This window comes from Cololabis saira, chromosome 15, assembly GCF_033807715.1.
Source record: "Cololabis saira isolate AMF1-May2022 chromosome 15, fColSai1.1, whole genome shotgun sequence".
Lineage (NCBI taxonomy): Eukaryota > Metazoa > Chordata > Actinopteri > Beloniformes > Belonidae > Cololabis > Cololabis saira.
In genome coordinates, this window is record NC_084601.1 from 7,910,934 (window position 1) to 7,927,931 (window position 16,998).

General features: G+C 38.0%; 1 protein-coding gene across 2 annotated transcripts in view; it reads right to left on the reverse strand.

The window, feature by feature from the left end:
• Nucleotides 1–16,998, reverse strand: part of LOC133461458 (DENN domain-containing protein 3-like) — a 42,980-nt gene that overhangs the window by 8,174 nt on the left and 17,808 nt on the right. For both annotated transcript variants that reach the window (XM_061742379.1, XM_061742380.1), the window contains exons 17-24: nucleotides 16,275–16,431; nucleotides 15,340–15,562; nucleotides 12,881–12,960; nucleotides 10,339–10,518; nucleotides 10,074–10,244; nucleotides 8,247–8,376; nucleotides 7,979–8,086; nucleotides 2,925–3,022 (exon numbers count right to left, since the gene is read on the reverse strand). In XM_061742379.1, the coding sequence (XP_061598363.1) occupies nucleotides 2,925–3,022; nucleotides 7,979–8,086; nucleotides 8,247–8,376; nucleotides 10,074–10,244; nucleotides 10,339–10,518; nucleotides 12,881–12,960; nucleotides 15,340–15,562; nucleotides 16,275–16,431 (1,147 nt within the window). The remainder of the gene's footprint in view (nucleotides 1–2,924; nucleotides 3,023–7,978; nucleotides 8,087–8,246; nucleotides 8,377–10,073; nucleotides 10,245–10,338; nucleotides 10,519–12,880; nucleotides 12,961–15,339; nucleotides 15,563–16,274; nucleotides 16,432–16,998) is intronic.

The window sequence follows — 16,998 nt, forward strand, 5'->3', positions numbered from 1 at the left end:
GGACAGTCTGATCAGCAGTCGTACAGCCACGAAACCTTTTACATCATTCATTTCTACTATTAGTTAAGTGCTATAATAAACTACCTTCCTAATCAGCTAAATGCTTTGTTGCGTGTATAAAACACAGGACATTTTATGTCTGGTTGCGTCTCATTCCCTCTCATGGCCAAGGCTTTCTGATAAATCATCCATCAAAACATTTAACGCAGTTAGAGAGAAAAAGACCAGCAGGTTTATCAAAATTAAAGTTTATTAAAACAAATACAGTTAGGAAATGCTTATCACAGAAATACAAATAACCAGTATATGCTGTAGAAAGGACTTCACACAATCAACGCACTTTAAAATACAGAGGACCATCCCTATGGAACAATTTACCTACATCACTAAAATCAATATCTTCACTGGCTTTGTTCAAAAAACACTTGAAAAAATCATTTTTTAGTTAAAATCAGAAAAAAAAAAATCATTAAAATCCTTAAATTGTACTTTTTTTCATGCAATTATCCTACATCTTCTTCATCTTTCAATAATTCAGTAGTTTTTCTTTTTCATGTTAAATTGTATTTTTCTGTTTTATATGATCTAGTTCTATATTGTGTTTTTGCTTTTGCTGTTGTTATTGTTGATTGTTTGTTTTATAAAACAGAGGCGTTTTCATAAGCCTTTTTGGCTTCCACCTCTCCTGCACAATGCTTCATTTGACCTTTGTTTTTTACTGTTCTGTTTTATGTGCAAAATAAACTATACTAAACTAAGAAATGCATGAAAGTAGGGGAAATTAAGAATATGTGGAATTAAACTGAAAATGACATTACAGTTTAACACAGGAAACAATTTGCTGCATATAACAAACATGTCCACTAGATGGCACTGTGCTCTAAAACAACAACCCAGGCCTTGTTCCATTGAAAGCTATTTTTGTCAGCTATGCAGAATTAAGGCAGCTGCTAGTGAAATGTGAACAAATATTATGTTTGGAAAGAGAAAACACACATCAGATAATCTCCCTCTGCCTCACACATACAGTTAGGTTTATATATTTTATGTGACTGGCACGACTAATGTCGAGGTCGATGAAGAGCCTAAAATGTCCCGCTATCCTTATCTGCTAGATATATTCACCTCAAGGAGCTTTTAAGCACTCGTTCCAACCTTCACTGATGTAATTATTATTTGAATTTAGTGAGAGCCAATGCAAACACAGCATATGTGTAGGAAAACCATGTTCTTGTGTCAAAATAACACTAGCAATGGAGAGAGGCACCAAGACCAGGGAAAAAAAACTGTAGAAAACCATTTTATCTGTATCTGATGTCAGTGGTATGCATGCAATTTGAATCTGCTGGATCTGTTCAGGTCATGTGGCATATGAATTTAAATGACATCCCATTCCTAATCCATAGGGTTCAATATGATGTCAGTCCACACTTTGCTGCTATAACAGCATCAACTCTTTGGGAAGGCTGTCCACATGGTTTAAGAGTGTGTTTTGGGGATTGTTTTAAACATTCTTTCAGAAGCACATTTGTGAGGTCACACACTGATGTTGGACGAGAAGACCTGTCTCTCAGTCTCCGTTCTATTTCCTCCCAAAGGTTTTCTATCGGGTTCAGGTCAGGATTCTGTGAAGGCCAGTCAAGTTAATTCACGTCTTTTTGGACCCGTCTTTGAGCACTAGTGCAAAGTCACGTTGGAAGAGGAAGGGCCAGCTACAAAGTGTTCATACAAAGTTGGGAACATGGAATTGTCCAAAATATCTTGGTATGCTGAAGCATTCAGAGTGAGAGACGGCTAAGCCCAACTCCTGGAAAAAACCCCACACCATAATCCTCCCTCCACCAAACTCCTAGACTATCGTTCTCCTGGCAACCACCAAACCCAGACTCGCCCATCAGATTGCAGGGTGGAGAATCTCGATTCATCCCTCCATTGAACGCACTAGGATCCAGTGGCAGCGAGCTTTACACCACTGCATCCAACACTTTGCATTCCACTTGGTGATGTATGGCTTAGGCCACGTTTCCACATAGCCGGGTATTTACAAAAACGGATATTTCCCCCTCTACGTTTTGAAAAATACCATCATTTCCACGAACCCGTATAAATACGCTGTTAAGGTGCTATGAGCAGCCAAACCTACAGGGGGCAGTGTAACGTAAAGTCATGCTAGCCAATCAGAATCCTGGAAAAAAACATCAACAAATGAAACGAGTAACTTCCAGTTACTTCCAAGATGAACGAGAGTCTTTCGTTTGGAGTTACAGAGAAGTGGAGTTACTTTTAAGTGTGACTTTAGAATATAAAACAGTTAAAATACAAGAAAATATTGACGGTGGCCAAACAAATTGTAAACACAGGTCGCACACATGACGCTGCACTGCAAAAACTCAAAATCTTACCAGGAATATTTGTCTTATTTCTAGTTAAAATGTCTCATTTTTTGTCAATTGAATTGAACTGGTACTGGAACTGGTCATGGATTTGGCATTTTGCCTGAAATTAAGACGAAAAAAGTGCTTATAGATGTGTCTACAAGCCATAATCCATCTAAAAACTACTTCCTACTGGGCTTAAGAGAAAACATCCACCACACAGACAATCAGTTGTAGGTAAAACAAAGAGTGAAAATAAAAAGCCTGGATCAACTGAGATAGTCACAGGGACACGTCTTTTTATGTTCCTTAACCCCATTTTATTTCTTTATTTTATTTCAATGGAGGGACAAAATCTAAATTCCTGCTCAATGAATGTCCCTTGCACGTTTGTCTGGGTTTAACAAACCATACTTCACTCCCTCTTCTCAACCATCCTGACTAAGCCATCGAGTCCAAGACATCAGTCCTTTTGTTCCCAGTTCACTCCACGAAGGTATTTATGTTGGTGAGAAGCTGCAAGTGTGTGCATTCATGAATTTCTCTTACCAGTCTGGCGTTCCCAACTTGACACGTGTGTGTCCGGGACCAGCTGGAAGCATCGAACACCATCACCTTCCCCCCGCTCACCGACACCCACAGCTGACCTAAAACACACAAACACATATTAGTTATTTCACCGCCGCTTATCGCAAGCTGCCAGTGTTTTTACACTTTAAAGCGGCCAAAAAAAATATCTTAAACATCAACACACTGCAAAAACTCAAAATCTTACCAGGAATATTTGTCTTATTTCTAGTTAAAATTTATTATTTTTAGTCAAAAAATCTCATTACACTTAAAAACAAGAGTCATTACCAGAAAAATAACTTGTTTTTTGACAATTTCCACCTGTTCCAAGTAAATTTTCACTTGAAATAAGTAGAAAAATCTGCCAGTTGGACAAGATTTATCTTCTCATTACAAGCAAAAAAAATCTTGTTTCACTGGCAGATTTTTCTACTTATTTTAAGTGAAAATGTACTTGAAACAGGTGAAAATTGTTGTTTTTTCCAGTGATGAGTCTTGTTTTTAAATGGAATGAGATTTTTTTGACTAAAAATGAGACATTTTAACTAGAAATAAGGCAAATATTCTTGTTAATATTTGGAGTTTTTGCAGTGCATTTCCTCAGTTACTATTAAATCAGTTTATCATTCAGAATTACACAAATTAAACCACTTAACCACTTATGAGTGACAACCCACAAGTTTGAATGAAAACACTTAATGTTCATTGGTTAATTTTCTGCCAACTTGACTCCACCTAAACTTCTTCCAACGGTCAGATTCCTTCCAGCGTATGCACTGCTGTATAAATAACCTGCTGTTTGGAAAAAAAAAAAAAAAGAGGAAGGGAGGGAAAGTAACATTCTCTATTTCAAAGACGTAAAAAGTAGGGAAAAAAAATAAACAGGGAGTGGTTAAGGGAGAGAACTGGTCGTGTGCCCAGAGCTTCAGTTCAGTGACCTATATTGGAACCAGAGAGGGAGTAGAGCCAGCGCGGGCGGGGAGGGATATGAATGCAGAGATGTGTTCTTTTCTACAGAAAACACACAGAAGATCTGTGTTGGTGTCAGTCCGTCGATGAGTGCGAGTCTGCATGAGTGAGTATGTCCAGTCTAAGTGGCCACAGATGCTTGTCCACTGAAGCCACGGCTTTGTTGCTCTTTAAGTCTTCCCCCGCCACCCACAAGAGGAAAACAATCCTTTTGTTTTTACTGTTTCCTGACTGATTCCTAATTCCTGACAAATTAAGCACATGTACAGTCAGATAAGCTTTGACTTTTGTGGGTTTTTTTTAAACTTTTTATTTTGTCTTTTTCAAGTTTCACAGAAAGGAAAAATAAAAATAAGTAAAAATAAAAAATGATAGTAAAAATTATAACATCATAACTTCCTGGGGGAGATGCACTGCAAAAACTCAAAATCTTACCAGGAATATTTGTCTTATTTCTAGTTAAAATGTCTCATTTTAGTCAAAAAATCTCATTATACTTAAAACAAGAGTCATTACCAGAAAAATAACTTATTATTTGACAATTTTCACCTGTTTCAAGTAAATTTTCACTTGAAATAAGTAGAAAAATCTGCCAGTGGGACAAGATTTATCTTCTCATTACAAGCATACAAATCTTGTTCTACTGGCAGATTTTTCTACTTATTTTAAGTGAAAATCTACTTGAAACAGGTGAAAATTGTTGTTTTTTCCAGTGATGACTGATGGTTGGGTCAGAATTTGGTGTTAACAACATGAAAGCATGAATCCATCCTGCCTTAAAATTCTCATTACACTTAAAACAAGACTCAAAATTTTTTTTTGGAAAAAACAACAATTTTCACCTGTTTTAAGTAGATTTTCACTTAAAATAAGTAGAAAGATCTGCCAGTGGAACAAGATTTTTTTTGCTTGTAATGAGAAGAGAATGAGAAGAATCTTGTCCCACTGGCAGATTTTTCTACTTATCCCGTCTTTAAGGGCATGGCTGGGATTTGACCTTAAATGTAGACCATTTTTGCCACTTATGAGCAAAATCCCTTCCTCTAATTCTCAAACAAAAAGTACATTTTTCCATGGCGTATATTTCTTCAACAATGTCTAGCCATTGCTTCTCATCCAGAGTCTTGTCAGGGCCTTCTTAGCTGCAACAGTCAATATTTTGAAGAGGTAGATGTCTCTCTTTTCAATTACTTCAACGGGGATAAGTCCCAGATATAAAGTCCTTGGGTCTTTAGATATTCTTAGATTTAGAATTTCCTCCATTGTTTAGATAACATTATGCCAGAATAATTGTATTTTTGGACATGTCCAAAAGATATGAGAATGATTGGCGACTACATTATCACACCCTTGCCAACAACTCGTTTGTTTAGTCTTAATGTGTGGAGTGATAAAAAAGCATGAGATTTTTCCATCCGAATTCTCACCATCTTCTCGAACTAGTTGAAGATTGCTCTGTGTCGCACATGGAAAGCCAATCACTCACTGACAATACAACATTGAATTCTTGTTCCCATTTTGATTTGATATATAATGAGTTTCTTCTAGGGCTGCAAGATTCTGGACAAAATGAGAATCACGATTTTTTTGCTTAGAATTGAGATCACGATTCTCTCACGATTTTTTTCCAATATAAAATTTATTGCACTTATTACTTTAACTTTGCAACAGCTGAAAACAAATATAATAACAATAAACATCTCTTGTCTTCTTTACACAAACCTCTGAATAATTTAAACAATAATAACAATTTTGAACAATATTTGTTCCTCCCTGAGTTGAACACCCTTTCAGAAAGGGGACTTGTAACAGATCCTGTAGTTCTGAGGCAACAAATTATTCCTCTGGCTGGATGAACCCCCCATTGCCTTTTGCTGCTATTAAGAAGCTGCCGATACAAAAGGTAAACGTTACAAAAAATATGATGGTGCCTGATAAAAGACTGGCATCAACTTTGTAACAGCTGACATTGAACATAAAAACAATAAACATCTCTCTTGTCTTTAAATAATTTAAACAATAATAACAATATTTGTTCCTCCCTGAGTTGAACACCCTTTCAGAAAGGGGACTTGTAACAGATCCTGTAGTTCTGAGGCAACAAATTATTCCTCTGGCTGCTTTTTGCTGTAACAGCTGATATTGAACATAAAAACAATAAACATCTCTCTTGTCTTTAAATAATTTTAACAATAACAATTTTAACAATATTTATGTGCAATATGTGTCAGGTGATGAGAAAGGTAGATGTTTCTCCAAATGTAATCCACAATCATTAACAAAATATAACAAACATGACAACATGATAGTTGACCATGACAGGACTACAACAACCTAGAACATAGGCCTAGTCCTTTTTTTATGCAGCCATCTTTAAAAAAAAATTTTTTTTTAATTTTTTTTAAATCGTCGTCATTTGGAAATGAGATCGCGTTCAAGCATGAATCGAGATCGCGATTTTTTAACGATTAATCGTGCAGCCCTAGTTTCTTCCATTACTTTTTTGGAGACAGTCTTGATACAGTCTTTGAGGAGGTTCTTTTATATGCGCCCATCAAAAATACGATCATCTCATTAGTCTCCGCTGATAAGTACCTATTCACTTCCTTGTCATAAAAGTTACATAGCTGTAAATAACAGTACAGATCTCTGTTTTCAAGGTTAAACTCCCGTTTGAGTTTATCAAAGTTCTTAAAAGTTTTTCCTTCTACAAGTGTACATATTGCCGTTATGCCCCTACTTTTGTTTTAATCCAGAATTTAAAAATAGTTCTGATGCGACTGTCAAGTATTGGAAAAAAAATGAAATAAAAAGGAATTAAGTCAGAGTAAAGTACATGAATCACAGAAGACTGAGACGGAAATGAAACAAAACACAGGGTCAAAGGGGTAAACTGAAAAGATAACAAAAAAAAAGAAACTTTGATAACCTGGGAGTGAGGCACAGCCACATTCTACCAGAGTATGTGAGGGGAACAGGAACGGTATTGTGGGAGAGAAGAAAAATGGTCAGAGCCTTAAATGTAATAAGTGGGATCTTATTAAAGGTTACGGCCATCGCAAGCTGCAGGAACATTTTCAGTGTTTCCTGAGATCAAGTGCTTCCAGAACAAGTGTTTTCTCACCGTCCTGACGCTGAATTTTCAGCTTTCTACATTACTTTTTACCCGGTACTACAGTCGTTTTTCAAAGAACCATTGCTTGTATTCTCATCAATTTGATGGGAATGACTGCTGTTAAAATGCTCTTCACTTATTTATTTTGCATCATTTTGTGCTTTCTCGGTAAAAGACTGATTTCAACTTACTTGAAAGGCAAAGTTACACTTATAAGTATGACTAGCCCTTGATGTATCCATCACCAAATGAGGCGTAACGTTATTAAAAAACTGATAAAAGGGAGGATCTAATATAACGCTGCATTCAGCAGTAATTACAGACTCTGTAGTTGGGACTTTGATCTTGAAAACATCACAGAAAATGCCTCCATGTGTCAGATGTCTTAATAAGTAATTCATAAGTAAACACTGACTCCTACATTTACATCCTCCCCTGAAAGATTTTTAAAAGTATTTTCTAGATGGGCTTTGGACTGCAGTTAAAATCTAAAAAAAAAAAACAATCCAAAGTTAGCTGCACACATGAGTGTGCTCCCAAAGAATCCTAACTCATAATGATATTACTATACTATCATAGGAAATTAGATTTGCTCTCTTGAATAAACTTAATTTGATAATAATGGAAACCGGAAAAGCTGCACATTTATGACTTTTCTGTGACAGTATCTTTGGGGATAACTTTCCTACTTTTCTTCCTAGGTGGGGAAGTGATTACAAGTCTAAATGTTAATGCTCTGAGTATAAGTTGATATTTATGTCACTGTGCAGCTCAGTTGAAGCTGTTCTGCTGCTGCAAACAACCCATCAAATCACAGACTCGCACACACAGACACAAACACACACACACAAATGGGAGAGTAGAAGAACCCGACACCCATCGTTGAAGAATCAATCGTGCTCATGAGAGCGACTGCGTGGCTGCAGATTATATTCAGGAGTGTGTGTACCTGGTGTGTACAAAAGTACATCCACAGCCTGAGGTGCAGTCAGTTCCAGGGAAGGGTTTATTTTGTGCTTCAGCGTTTCTGCAGTTGTCTTGGGAACCATCATTGGAACTAAAGACAGCCAAGAAAAAAAAAATCAATTCAAATCAATTAAACTCCCTAGTGAGTCAAAATGTATTAAGCATTCCAGATAAATATGATGTCAATTTCCGTTAAGTATGTAGCTGAATTGGAGTAAGTTGCGAGTCAGACAGTTAGGACGATTCCTCACCTTCCATCTTGATGCGTTCAAAGTGAGCGAGCTTAGACGCTGCGTAGATGGCCTTGCTGCTCTGCAGGCTTCCCACCACCGCATCCATCAACAGGGCGTTGGTCAGAGCCAGCTGCATATACTGGGGATCCTGCAGAGAAACAGCCATCAAGGCAAGGCACATTTATTTATAAAGCACATTTCACACGATGAACATGGACTCAATGTGCTCAAATACATAAAACATGACAAGAGAAAAACAACAATAACAACCATAATTCCACTTTAACAAAAGTGCGATCACCCAGCCAACCATGTAGAGTTTAATCAAACGCCTGTGCAAAAAGGTACGTTTTTAGTCTGCTTTTGAAGGAGGGCACTGTTGGAGCAGACCTTAGTTCCTGCGGAGAGGAATTCCAGAGAGTGTAGTAGTGACTGAAAGCACCATGAGCAGATCTAGTGTGGATTCTAGGTATGATGAGAAACTCTTATTTGATGATCTAAGGGATCTGTCCGGAATGTATTCAGACAGCATGTCAGCCATGTAGGAGGGAGCTAAGCCATTCATAGATTTAAAGACGAATTTAAAGAAGTTCTTTAAAATCTACTCTTTGTTTAATAACAGGGAGCCAGTGAAGAGAGGATAAAACAGGAGTGATGTGTTCATACCTCTTGATTTTTGTTAGAATTCTGGCTGCAACATTTTGAATAAGCTGAAGTTTATGTAACACTTGCTTTGTCAGTCCTGCAAAAAGTGCATTGCAATAATCTAATCTACTGGAGATAAAAGCATGGACCAGCTTTTCAGAGTCTGATTGTGGCAGAAAGCATCTTACTTTAGATATATTTCTGAGATGATAGAAGGCAGTCCTGGAGACATTAGCTATGTGTTTCTGGAAGTTATCAGCATCTAACATAACACCCAAGTTCACAAGGTCATCAGTAAAACATGTCCCACAAACTGTGGAGGTGCCACGTCTTTTTGAGATGTGGCTCCAGAAGCTGAGTTTCTAGATGCCAATGGCTCTTTACAGTATTCAGACAAAAAGGATATTAAAAAAAATTAAAATAAAAAAACTTCAGACAGGCTGGGAGAGGGGGGGAGGATTGCCTGAAGTTATTTCAACATCCAGCTGGTGTAACTGCAGCCGTATCACAGTAAGGAGGTTGGTTGAAGATTTCCATCGATCTGTCTGAGAGAGTTGACCTGTGTTACGTGTTGACGCAGCGTGTGACACCAGCAGAGATGTTGCCAGGGAACAAGCATTCCAGATAATTCACAGTGATCTCTGGAGATTTCAACCACATCTCTCTCGCTGCGGCACTTCCAACACTCCTGACAGTTCACACTTAGACAATTTATTGTTGTCTTTGGGGATCAATTAAGTATTATTATTCAAATTTAATTATGCACAAAAAAGGCAGATAATAGGTATAAAAGCTATGGTATATATTCATTTATTTAGGTATACTGTATAATAGTACTGTACTTGCTGATAATAGGAGGGAAACAGTGAGAGGAAACAACAGAAGTGAGAGACAAAAAGGTTTCAGGGAGACAATCTGGTTTCACAAAGGAACCCCCCCTAAAAAAAAATTCTTCACTCTTCTCATCTGCCAAATAACATTTCAACCACACCCACAAAGGTCACCTTTGTTCGTAAAGTTACCATGTGGTCGCAATCATACAGCAGCTGCCACAAAAACAAGCCAGCATGCGTAAAAGAATGCACATGATAACTCAAAACACAAGTGTGAGGCATCTATTCCCTTTTTTTCTTTTTATCTACCCCAGCTCTCCCTGTCCTGCACACTTCAGTGCTATCATTGAATCATTCCCAGACTCACCTTGTGTTGGTCAGCTAATATGCGTCCAGCCCACATCTCTTTGATCATCAGGTTCCAAAGCTCAGTCTCCGTTTTCAAATTGGCCTCGAATGTCTCCTTCCTTCCTCGAACTCGCAGCTTTAGGCCTGGGATTCTCAGGAGCAAGAAGGGGGAAGAAGACACCTTCACCTCCTACAGCCAGAGACACAGAGACGGCATCTGCTATGGATCGCCTTTACAAAAAATACTCCATTTTAGTAGTCCATTATTTATCCTTTCATCTTACCTCCAAATCTCTGTACTGTGCAACTTCAACGTAACCTGCCCGTCCATCAGTCAGCAGGAAGAGCCGTCGTTGAGTCATGGCGATCTTGCCCACGCCCCGGCTGGTCTTGACCGAGGACGAGAGCTTGAAGACGCACTCGCCGGCCTCGATGTGTTCCAGCACGGACGCCGGCAGACACACCTGAAAGTGGACAAAAAAACTGATGTCAACGTTTTCATCTTGTCCAGAGGCAGCCAATCACTTTTTAATAAGAGCAACACTGAAAAAACTCAAAATCTTACCAGGAATATTTGTCTTATTTCTAGTTAAAATGTCTCATTTTTAGTAAAAAAAGAACAATAACTTGTTATTTGACAATTTTCACCTGTTTCAAGTAAATTTTCACTTGAAATAAGTAGAAAAATCTGCCAGTGGGACAAGATTTATCTTCTCATTACAAGCAAAAAAAATCAACTGGCAGATTTTTCTACTTATTTTAAGGGAAAATCTACTTGAAACAAGTGAAAATTGTTGTTTTTTCCAGTATTGAGTCTTGTTGTAGTGTAATGAGATTTTTTTTTACTAAAAATTAGACATTTTAACTAGAAATAAGACAAATATTCTTGTTAAGATTTTGAGTTTTTGCAATGCAACAGCATTTCAATTATTTTTATTTACAGTAGTCATGGAATTCAAAACTGAAAAGGGTGGGAGGACTATCACTAATGAATGTGGAAATAGTTCGAAAGGTTTATGAGATTGGACATTTAGCTTGCTTGTCAAATTTATCACCGGCCATTTTATTAAGTACACCTGTCCAACTACGCGTTAACGCAAATGTCTAATCAGCCAATCACATGGCAGCAACTCAATATATTTATGCATGTAGACATGGTCAAGACAATCTGCTGCAGTTCAAACTGAGCATCAGAATGGGGAAGAGAGGTGATTTAAGTGACTTTGAACGTGGCATGGTTGTTGATGCCAGACGGACTGGTCTGTGTATTTCAGAAACTGCTGATCTACCGGGATTTTCACACACAACCATCTCTAGGGTTTACAGAGAAAATCTCCAGTGAGCGGCAGTTCTGTGGGCGCAAATGTCTTGTTAATGCGGAGAAGGGCCAGACTGGTTTGAGCTGACAGAAAGGCAACAGTAACTCAAATAACCACTCGTTACAACTGACGTCTGCAGAAGAGCATCTCTGAACACACAACACATCGAACCTTGATGCGGATGGGCTACAGCAGCAGAAAACCACACTGGGTGCCACTCCTGTCAGCTAAGAACAGGAAACTGAGGCTACAATTCAATTACAAATTGGACAACAGGGCCACTGGGTGACACAGTGGTTTAAACAAGAGGCCCATATACTGAGGCTACAGTCCTTCTGCAGTGGTTGCAGGTTCAAGTCCCGGCCTGCGACCATTTGCTGCATGTCGTCCCCATTATCTCTCTCTACCCCCTTCCTGGTTACAACTTGAATAAAGGCCATTTAAGCCACAAAAAGAAATATTAAAAAAAAAAAAAAAAAAATTAGACAATGTAGTGAAGATTGGAAAAACGTTGCCTGGTCTGATGAGTCTCGATTTCTGCTGCGACATTTGGATGGTAGGGTCAGAATTTGGCGTCAACAACATGAAATCCATCCAGCCTTGTATCAACGGTTCAGGCTGGTGGTGGTGTCATGGTGTGGGGGATATTTTCCTGGCACTTTGGGCCCATTAGTACCAACTGAGCATCGTGTCAACACCACAGCTACCTGAGTATTGTTGCCGACCATGTCCATCCCTTTATGACACAGTGGACCCTCTTCTGATGCTACTTCCAGCAGGATAACGCACCATGTCATAAAGTGCGAGAGTGTGAGATTCTCATCATGGATGTGCAGCCGACAAATCTGCAGCAACTGCGTGATGCTATCGTGTTTCCAGTACCTTGTTGAATCTATGCCACAAAGAATTAAGGCAGTTTCTAAAGCGAAAAGGGGGTCTAACCCCGTACACTGCAAAAACTCAAAATCTTAACAAGAATATTTGTCTTATTTCTAGTTAAAATGTCTCATTTTTAGTCAAAAAATCTCATTACACTTAAAACAAGACTCATCACTGGAAAAAAACAACAGTTTTCACCCGTTTCAAGTAGATTTTCACTTAAAATAAGTAGAAAAATCTGCCAGTGGAACAAGATTTTTTTGCTTGTAATGAGAAGATAAATCTTGTCCCACTGGCAAATTTTTCTATTTATTTCAAGTGAAACTTTACTTGAAACAGGTGAAAATTGTCAAATAACAAGTTATTTTTTCTGGGGATGACTCTTGTTTTAAGTGTAATGAGATTTTTTGAATAAAAATGAGACATTTTAACTAGAAATAAGACCAATATTCCTGGTAATTTTTTGAGTTGATTTTGATTTTGAGTTTTTGCAGTCCAGTAGCAAGGTGTACCTAATAAAGTGTCCGGTGACTGTATCTCTATAGTTTACAGATTAAGCCATATGTTTCCATGCCGCCTCCAGGTGTTGTTACACATGCAAAATGTTAACAGAATATACAGTCCAGACCTCTTGGGCCTCGGCCTCCGTCTCCTTCCAGATGGTGTAAAACACTTTGAACAAGTCGGGGCCAACCTGCTTCTGATGACCTGCAACAAAAACACGTACAGTTACGTGCACAGTTCAGCAGTCTGCGGACAGCCTTAACGTGTCCTCTGTCACCTGAGCAACATGGCACGTGACACTGAGTTTAAAAGTGGGATTTCAATATTCATGTACCTTGAAATGGCTGACCGAGCAACCTTGGTTGAGCAAATCTGCTTCATCTTACAAACTCAATCTGTTCTCCACCTGGGCCAATCTCTCACTGTCTTTACTAGCTGTTTATACTGCACGCGCCGCGGCAGAGGGAGTGTTTGGAAACTGCTTCCCTGACTTCTTTAGCAAGAAGTAAAAGCACTACACTGATCAGCTTGCTTTCCATGCTTAAATGAAACAGCACACCTAAGCCAAATATTTATACCTCATTGCTAGAAGCTTTAGAACTGTCATTTTTACAAAAGAAATCAAAAGTCCCAGCTTTTGAAAAAAATATCAAACATTAAGAATGTTTGAAACATGTCTGGGAAACTCCAGCAACAATTCTCTGAGCAGGTGGGAAATCTGCTGGAAGAGTTTTATTTATTTCTTCATATACAGGACTGTCTCAGAAAATTAGAATATTGTGATAAAGTTCTTTATTTTCCGTAATGCAATTAAAAAAACAAAAATGTCATACATTCTGGATTCATTACAAATCAACTGAAATATTGCAAGCCTTTTATTATTTTAATATTGCTGATTATGGTTTACAGTTTAAGATTAAGATTCCCAGAATATTCAAATTTTTTGAGATAGGATATTTGAGTTTTCTTAAGCTGTAAGCCATGATCAGCAATATTAAAATAATAAAAGGCTTGCAATATTTCCGTTGATTTGTAATGAATCCAGAATGTATGACATTTTTGCATTACAGAAAATAAAAGGACTTTATCACAATATTCTAATTTTCTGAGACAGTCCTGTATACAACCCAAAAAAGACATCTGAGCTGCGTCGGGACAAAACAGCCGTTCTGGAAATTGGAGATACGTAGATCAATAAATGACAAATGCCTATGTTGGTCTTGGTGATATATTTAAGCTTTTGAGAATCCTCAGCATTTCGTCTTCTCCTCTTCTAAAGATTAAGGGAAGCGTGACACCTGCAATGCCTCTTTAAGATTTTCTTGGTTGCAATATGCGTCCCCTCCATCACAGATCAATAACTCAACTCCTAAATAGTATTTGTAATAATCTGCACAAGCAAAGGGCCATCATTGACATTATTCACAAATATGCATAGACGGGATTTCAACAAATTCTAAAGCAATGGAGTTTATCACTCAGTTTCTTTCTCCTGCAAAAAGGTCATGACCACAAAAGAAAGTGGGGCAGCCAATGGAAACACCTTTTTTAAAACAAACTCATGTGGAAGGGAAGATAAGCTCTTGTTGTAACGGTTCTTCCTGCTTTCAAAGCCAAAACTCACAGCATTTGAAAAAAATTTGAAAAAACAACTCATTCCTAATTTCATCCCAGTTTTAGCTGTGAGACACAGAATATATTCTCCTCTCTACCTCACACACAAGACCAATAGGAGCTGACATGGATGTTAACGGACCACTACATCAGTTATACTCACTGCAACCACATATGGAGTGAAGCTCATTTTAAAATTCAGTTCAGTTTAGTCCCAAATGAGAATATCTAAAGGAGCTGTCAAATTTGAATAGAAACAGCAGCGATGTTCAAAGGTCGTGTGAAGGCCTAGTTATGGCTACAAAAGGAGTGTGACAGACTCTTCAAAAATGGTAAGGCAATGATTAACCAGTAAATTAAGTGATTGTCTGGGGGGGGGGAGGTTGTGGCTGTGAATGAGTGTTTACACAGACTGTAAGCCAAACATATTGGATGTTGCAATAAGAAGTCAAAGCAGTCTGAGTTGCTGTTCTGACCCTATCGTACTTATTTTACTTACTGTAACTCCTGTGGGATCTTACTATGCAAAAACTCAAAATCTTAAACAAGAATATTTGTCTTATTTCTAATTTAAATGTCTCATTATTAGTCAAAATAATCTCATTACACTTAAAACAAGACGCATCACTGGAAAAAACAACAATTTTCACCTGTTTCAAGTAGATTTTCACTTAAAATAAGTAGAAAAATCTGCCAGTGGAACAAGATTTTTTTTGCTTGTAATGAGAAGATAAATCTTGTCCCACTGGCAGATTTTTCTACTTATTTCAAGTGAAAATTTACTTGAAACAGGTCAAAATGTATTATATTAAAGTTATTTTTCTGGGGATGACTCTTGTTTTAAGTGTAATGAGATTTTTTTTTTTATTTTGAGTTTTTGCAGTGTAGGTTTGCACAAAAAAAGCTGTCCTTTCAATTATTCAAATGCTTTTTGTACAACATGCACAAATGGTATAAAATAACACTTGCCTACAGTCAGAGCATCAAAGAGTCTGAGAATAGCTCCCTGGTCTTTTACAATGCCGGACTCCTGGACACATTTCACAAACTCCTCCAGCTGCATGAATGTTTTGGGCAGCTGGAAGTGTTTTACAGCGTCTTCCTCGTGTCCGTTGCCCTTGCAAGCACGTTCCCGCTCCTGGTCCCTTTTAACCCGACTGATAAGGCGTCTGATGTCTGGTCGTCTGTCCGCCTGTGGGAAGATTTTAGATGGAATTTTAAAGTGCTGAATAGTGGTGGGGAAGAAAAAAAAAAAAATCGATATTGCAATATATTGTTGCACTCTCTGTCGCAATAAATAAAAAATAAACTGACGGCAAATATCAATATTTTATTACAACACACATAATGGATTTACGCGGTTGTCACCACACTTTTGTTCATGCACTTCCATTTGTCCATCTGTACAGTGTTTACATTTACAAGACTAGGAGGCAGTGAGGTATTATGCAAAATTAAGTTGCTTACTGACTTTTCAGTATTAGAAACAAAGCAGTGCACTGTCCTGGTTTATATAAAACATGTTATTAATGTTCATGCACTTTAATTTGTCCAGCTGTGCAGTGTTTACATTTACAAGCCTAGCAGGCAGTGAGGAAATATACAAATGCACTTTCTTTGTACATTGTATGAGGTTTTGGCATTGAATAAATGCAAAACTACAGACGTTTTCCTTTTTATGGGTGTTTTTTCTTTTTCAGTCACATATATTGTGATATATCGTTAATGAAATTTCTTACAATATATCGAAATGTCGTAGATATTGTGTATCGTGATATTATCGTTATCGTGGGCCACATATCGCCACAGTATTGAATCGTGAGTTACTGTAACGTCCCACCCCTAGTGCTAAAGGTCTAAAAGTTTGCTGGCTGTGGATGAAATGAAACCCAGAATGAACCGACCTGTAAACGTTCAACGTCTGGTAAGGAGTCAACGAGAGACTTGACCATCTGAGGAGGGAAGATTTCTGCATCCGTCTTGTAAAGGCTCTGGAAGTCCTCTAATGCATCAAGACACCGGTTGGACACGGTATTTACCAAACCACGTAGGTAATGGTACCTGTGCAGAAAGATACAAGCAGGAGTAAGACATGTGACACATTTAAAGGTTCAGTTTAAGCCTCATAAACACAGAGCACATTCAAGACAGAACATTTGCACCGATATTCCACTTCTGGTTTATGTGAACAGCTCCAAAGGGGAACTCTGAAGCATTTCTACTGTGACTGTGTTCCACCTTGGTGAATGAAACAAAGACTTGACAAGTTCTATGTGTAGAAGTGATTCAGCATCTTGGACCTCAGCCGTGCTTAGCAGTGATATTCCTGTCACTCAGGTGACTTTAAATTTGGCTTGTTGTGTGCAATCCCAAACTTCTGCAGCGCTGAGCTGCCTCCTTTCAGTCTGTGCCTATTTTTATTTTATTTTTTTCACCAGTGTGGCATTAAATTATGCATTAAACCTCCAGGGAAAATGAATGTTTTCCATTCCTTCACTCAAGCATGAACAAAAATACACCATCCAGGCGGTACGACTGACACAAAAAATGTCATGAGTCATGAGCAACAACTGGTTTTTCTACTTTAAGAATTCCTTTAGAAAGCTATTTTGAAGCAGAACGTCACTC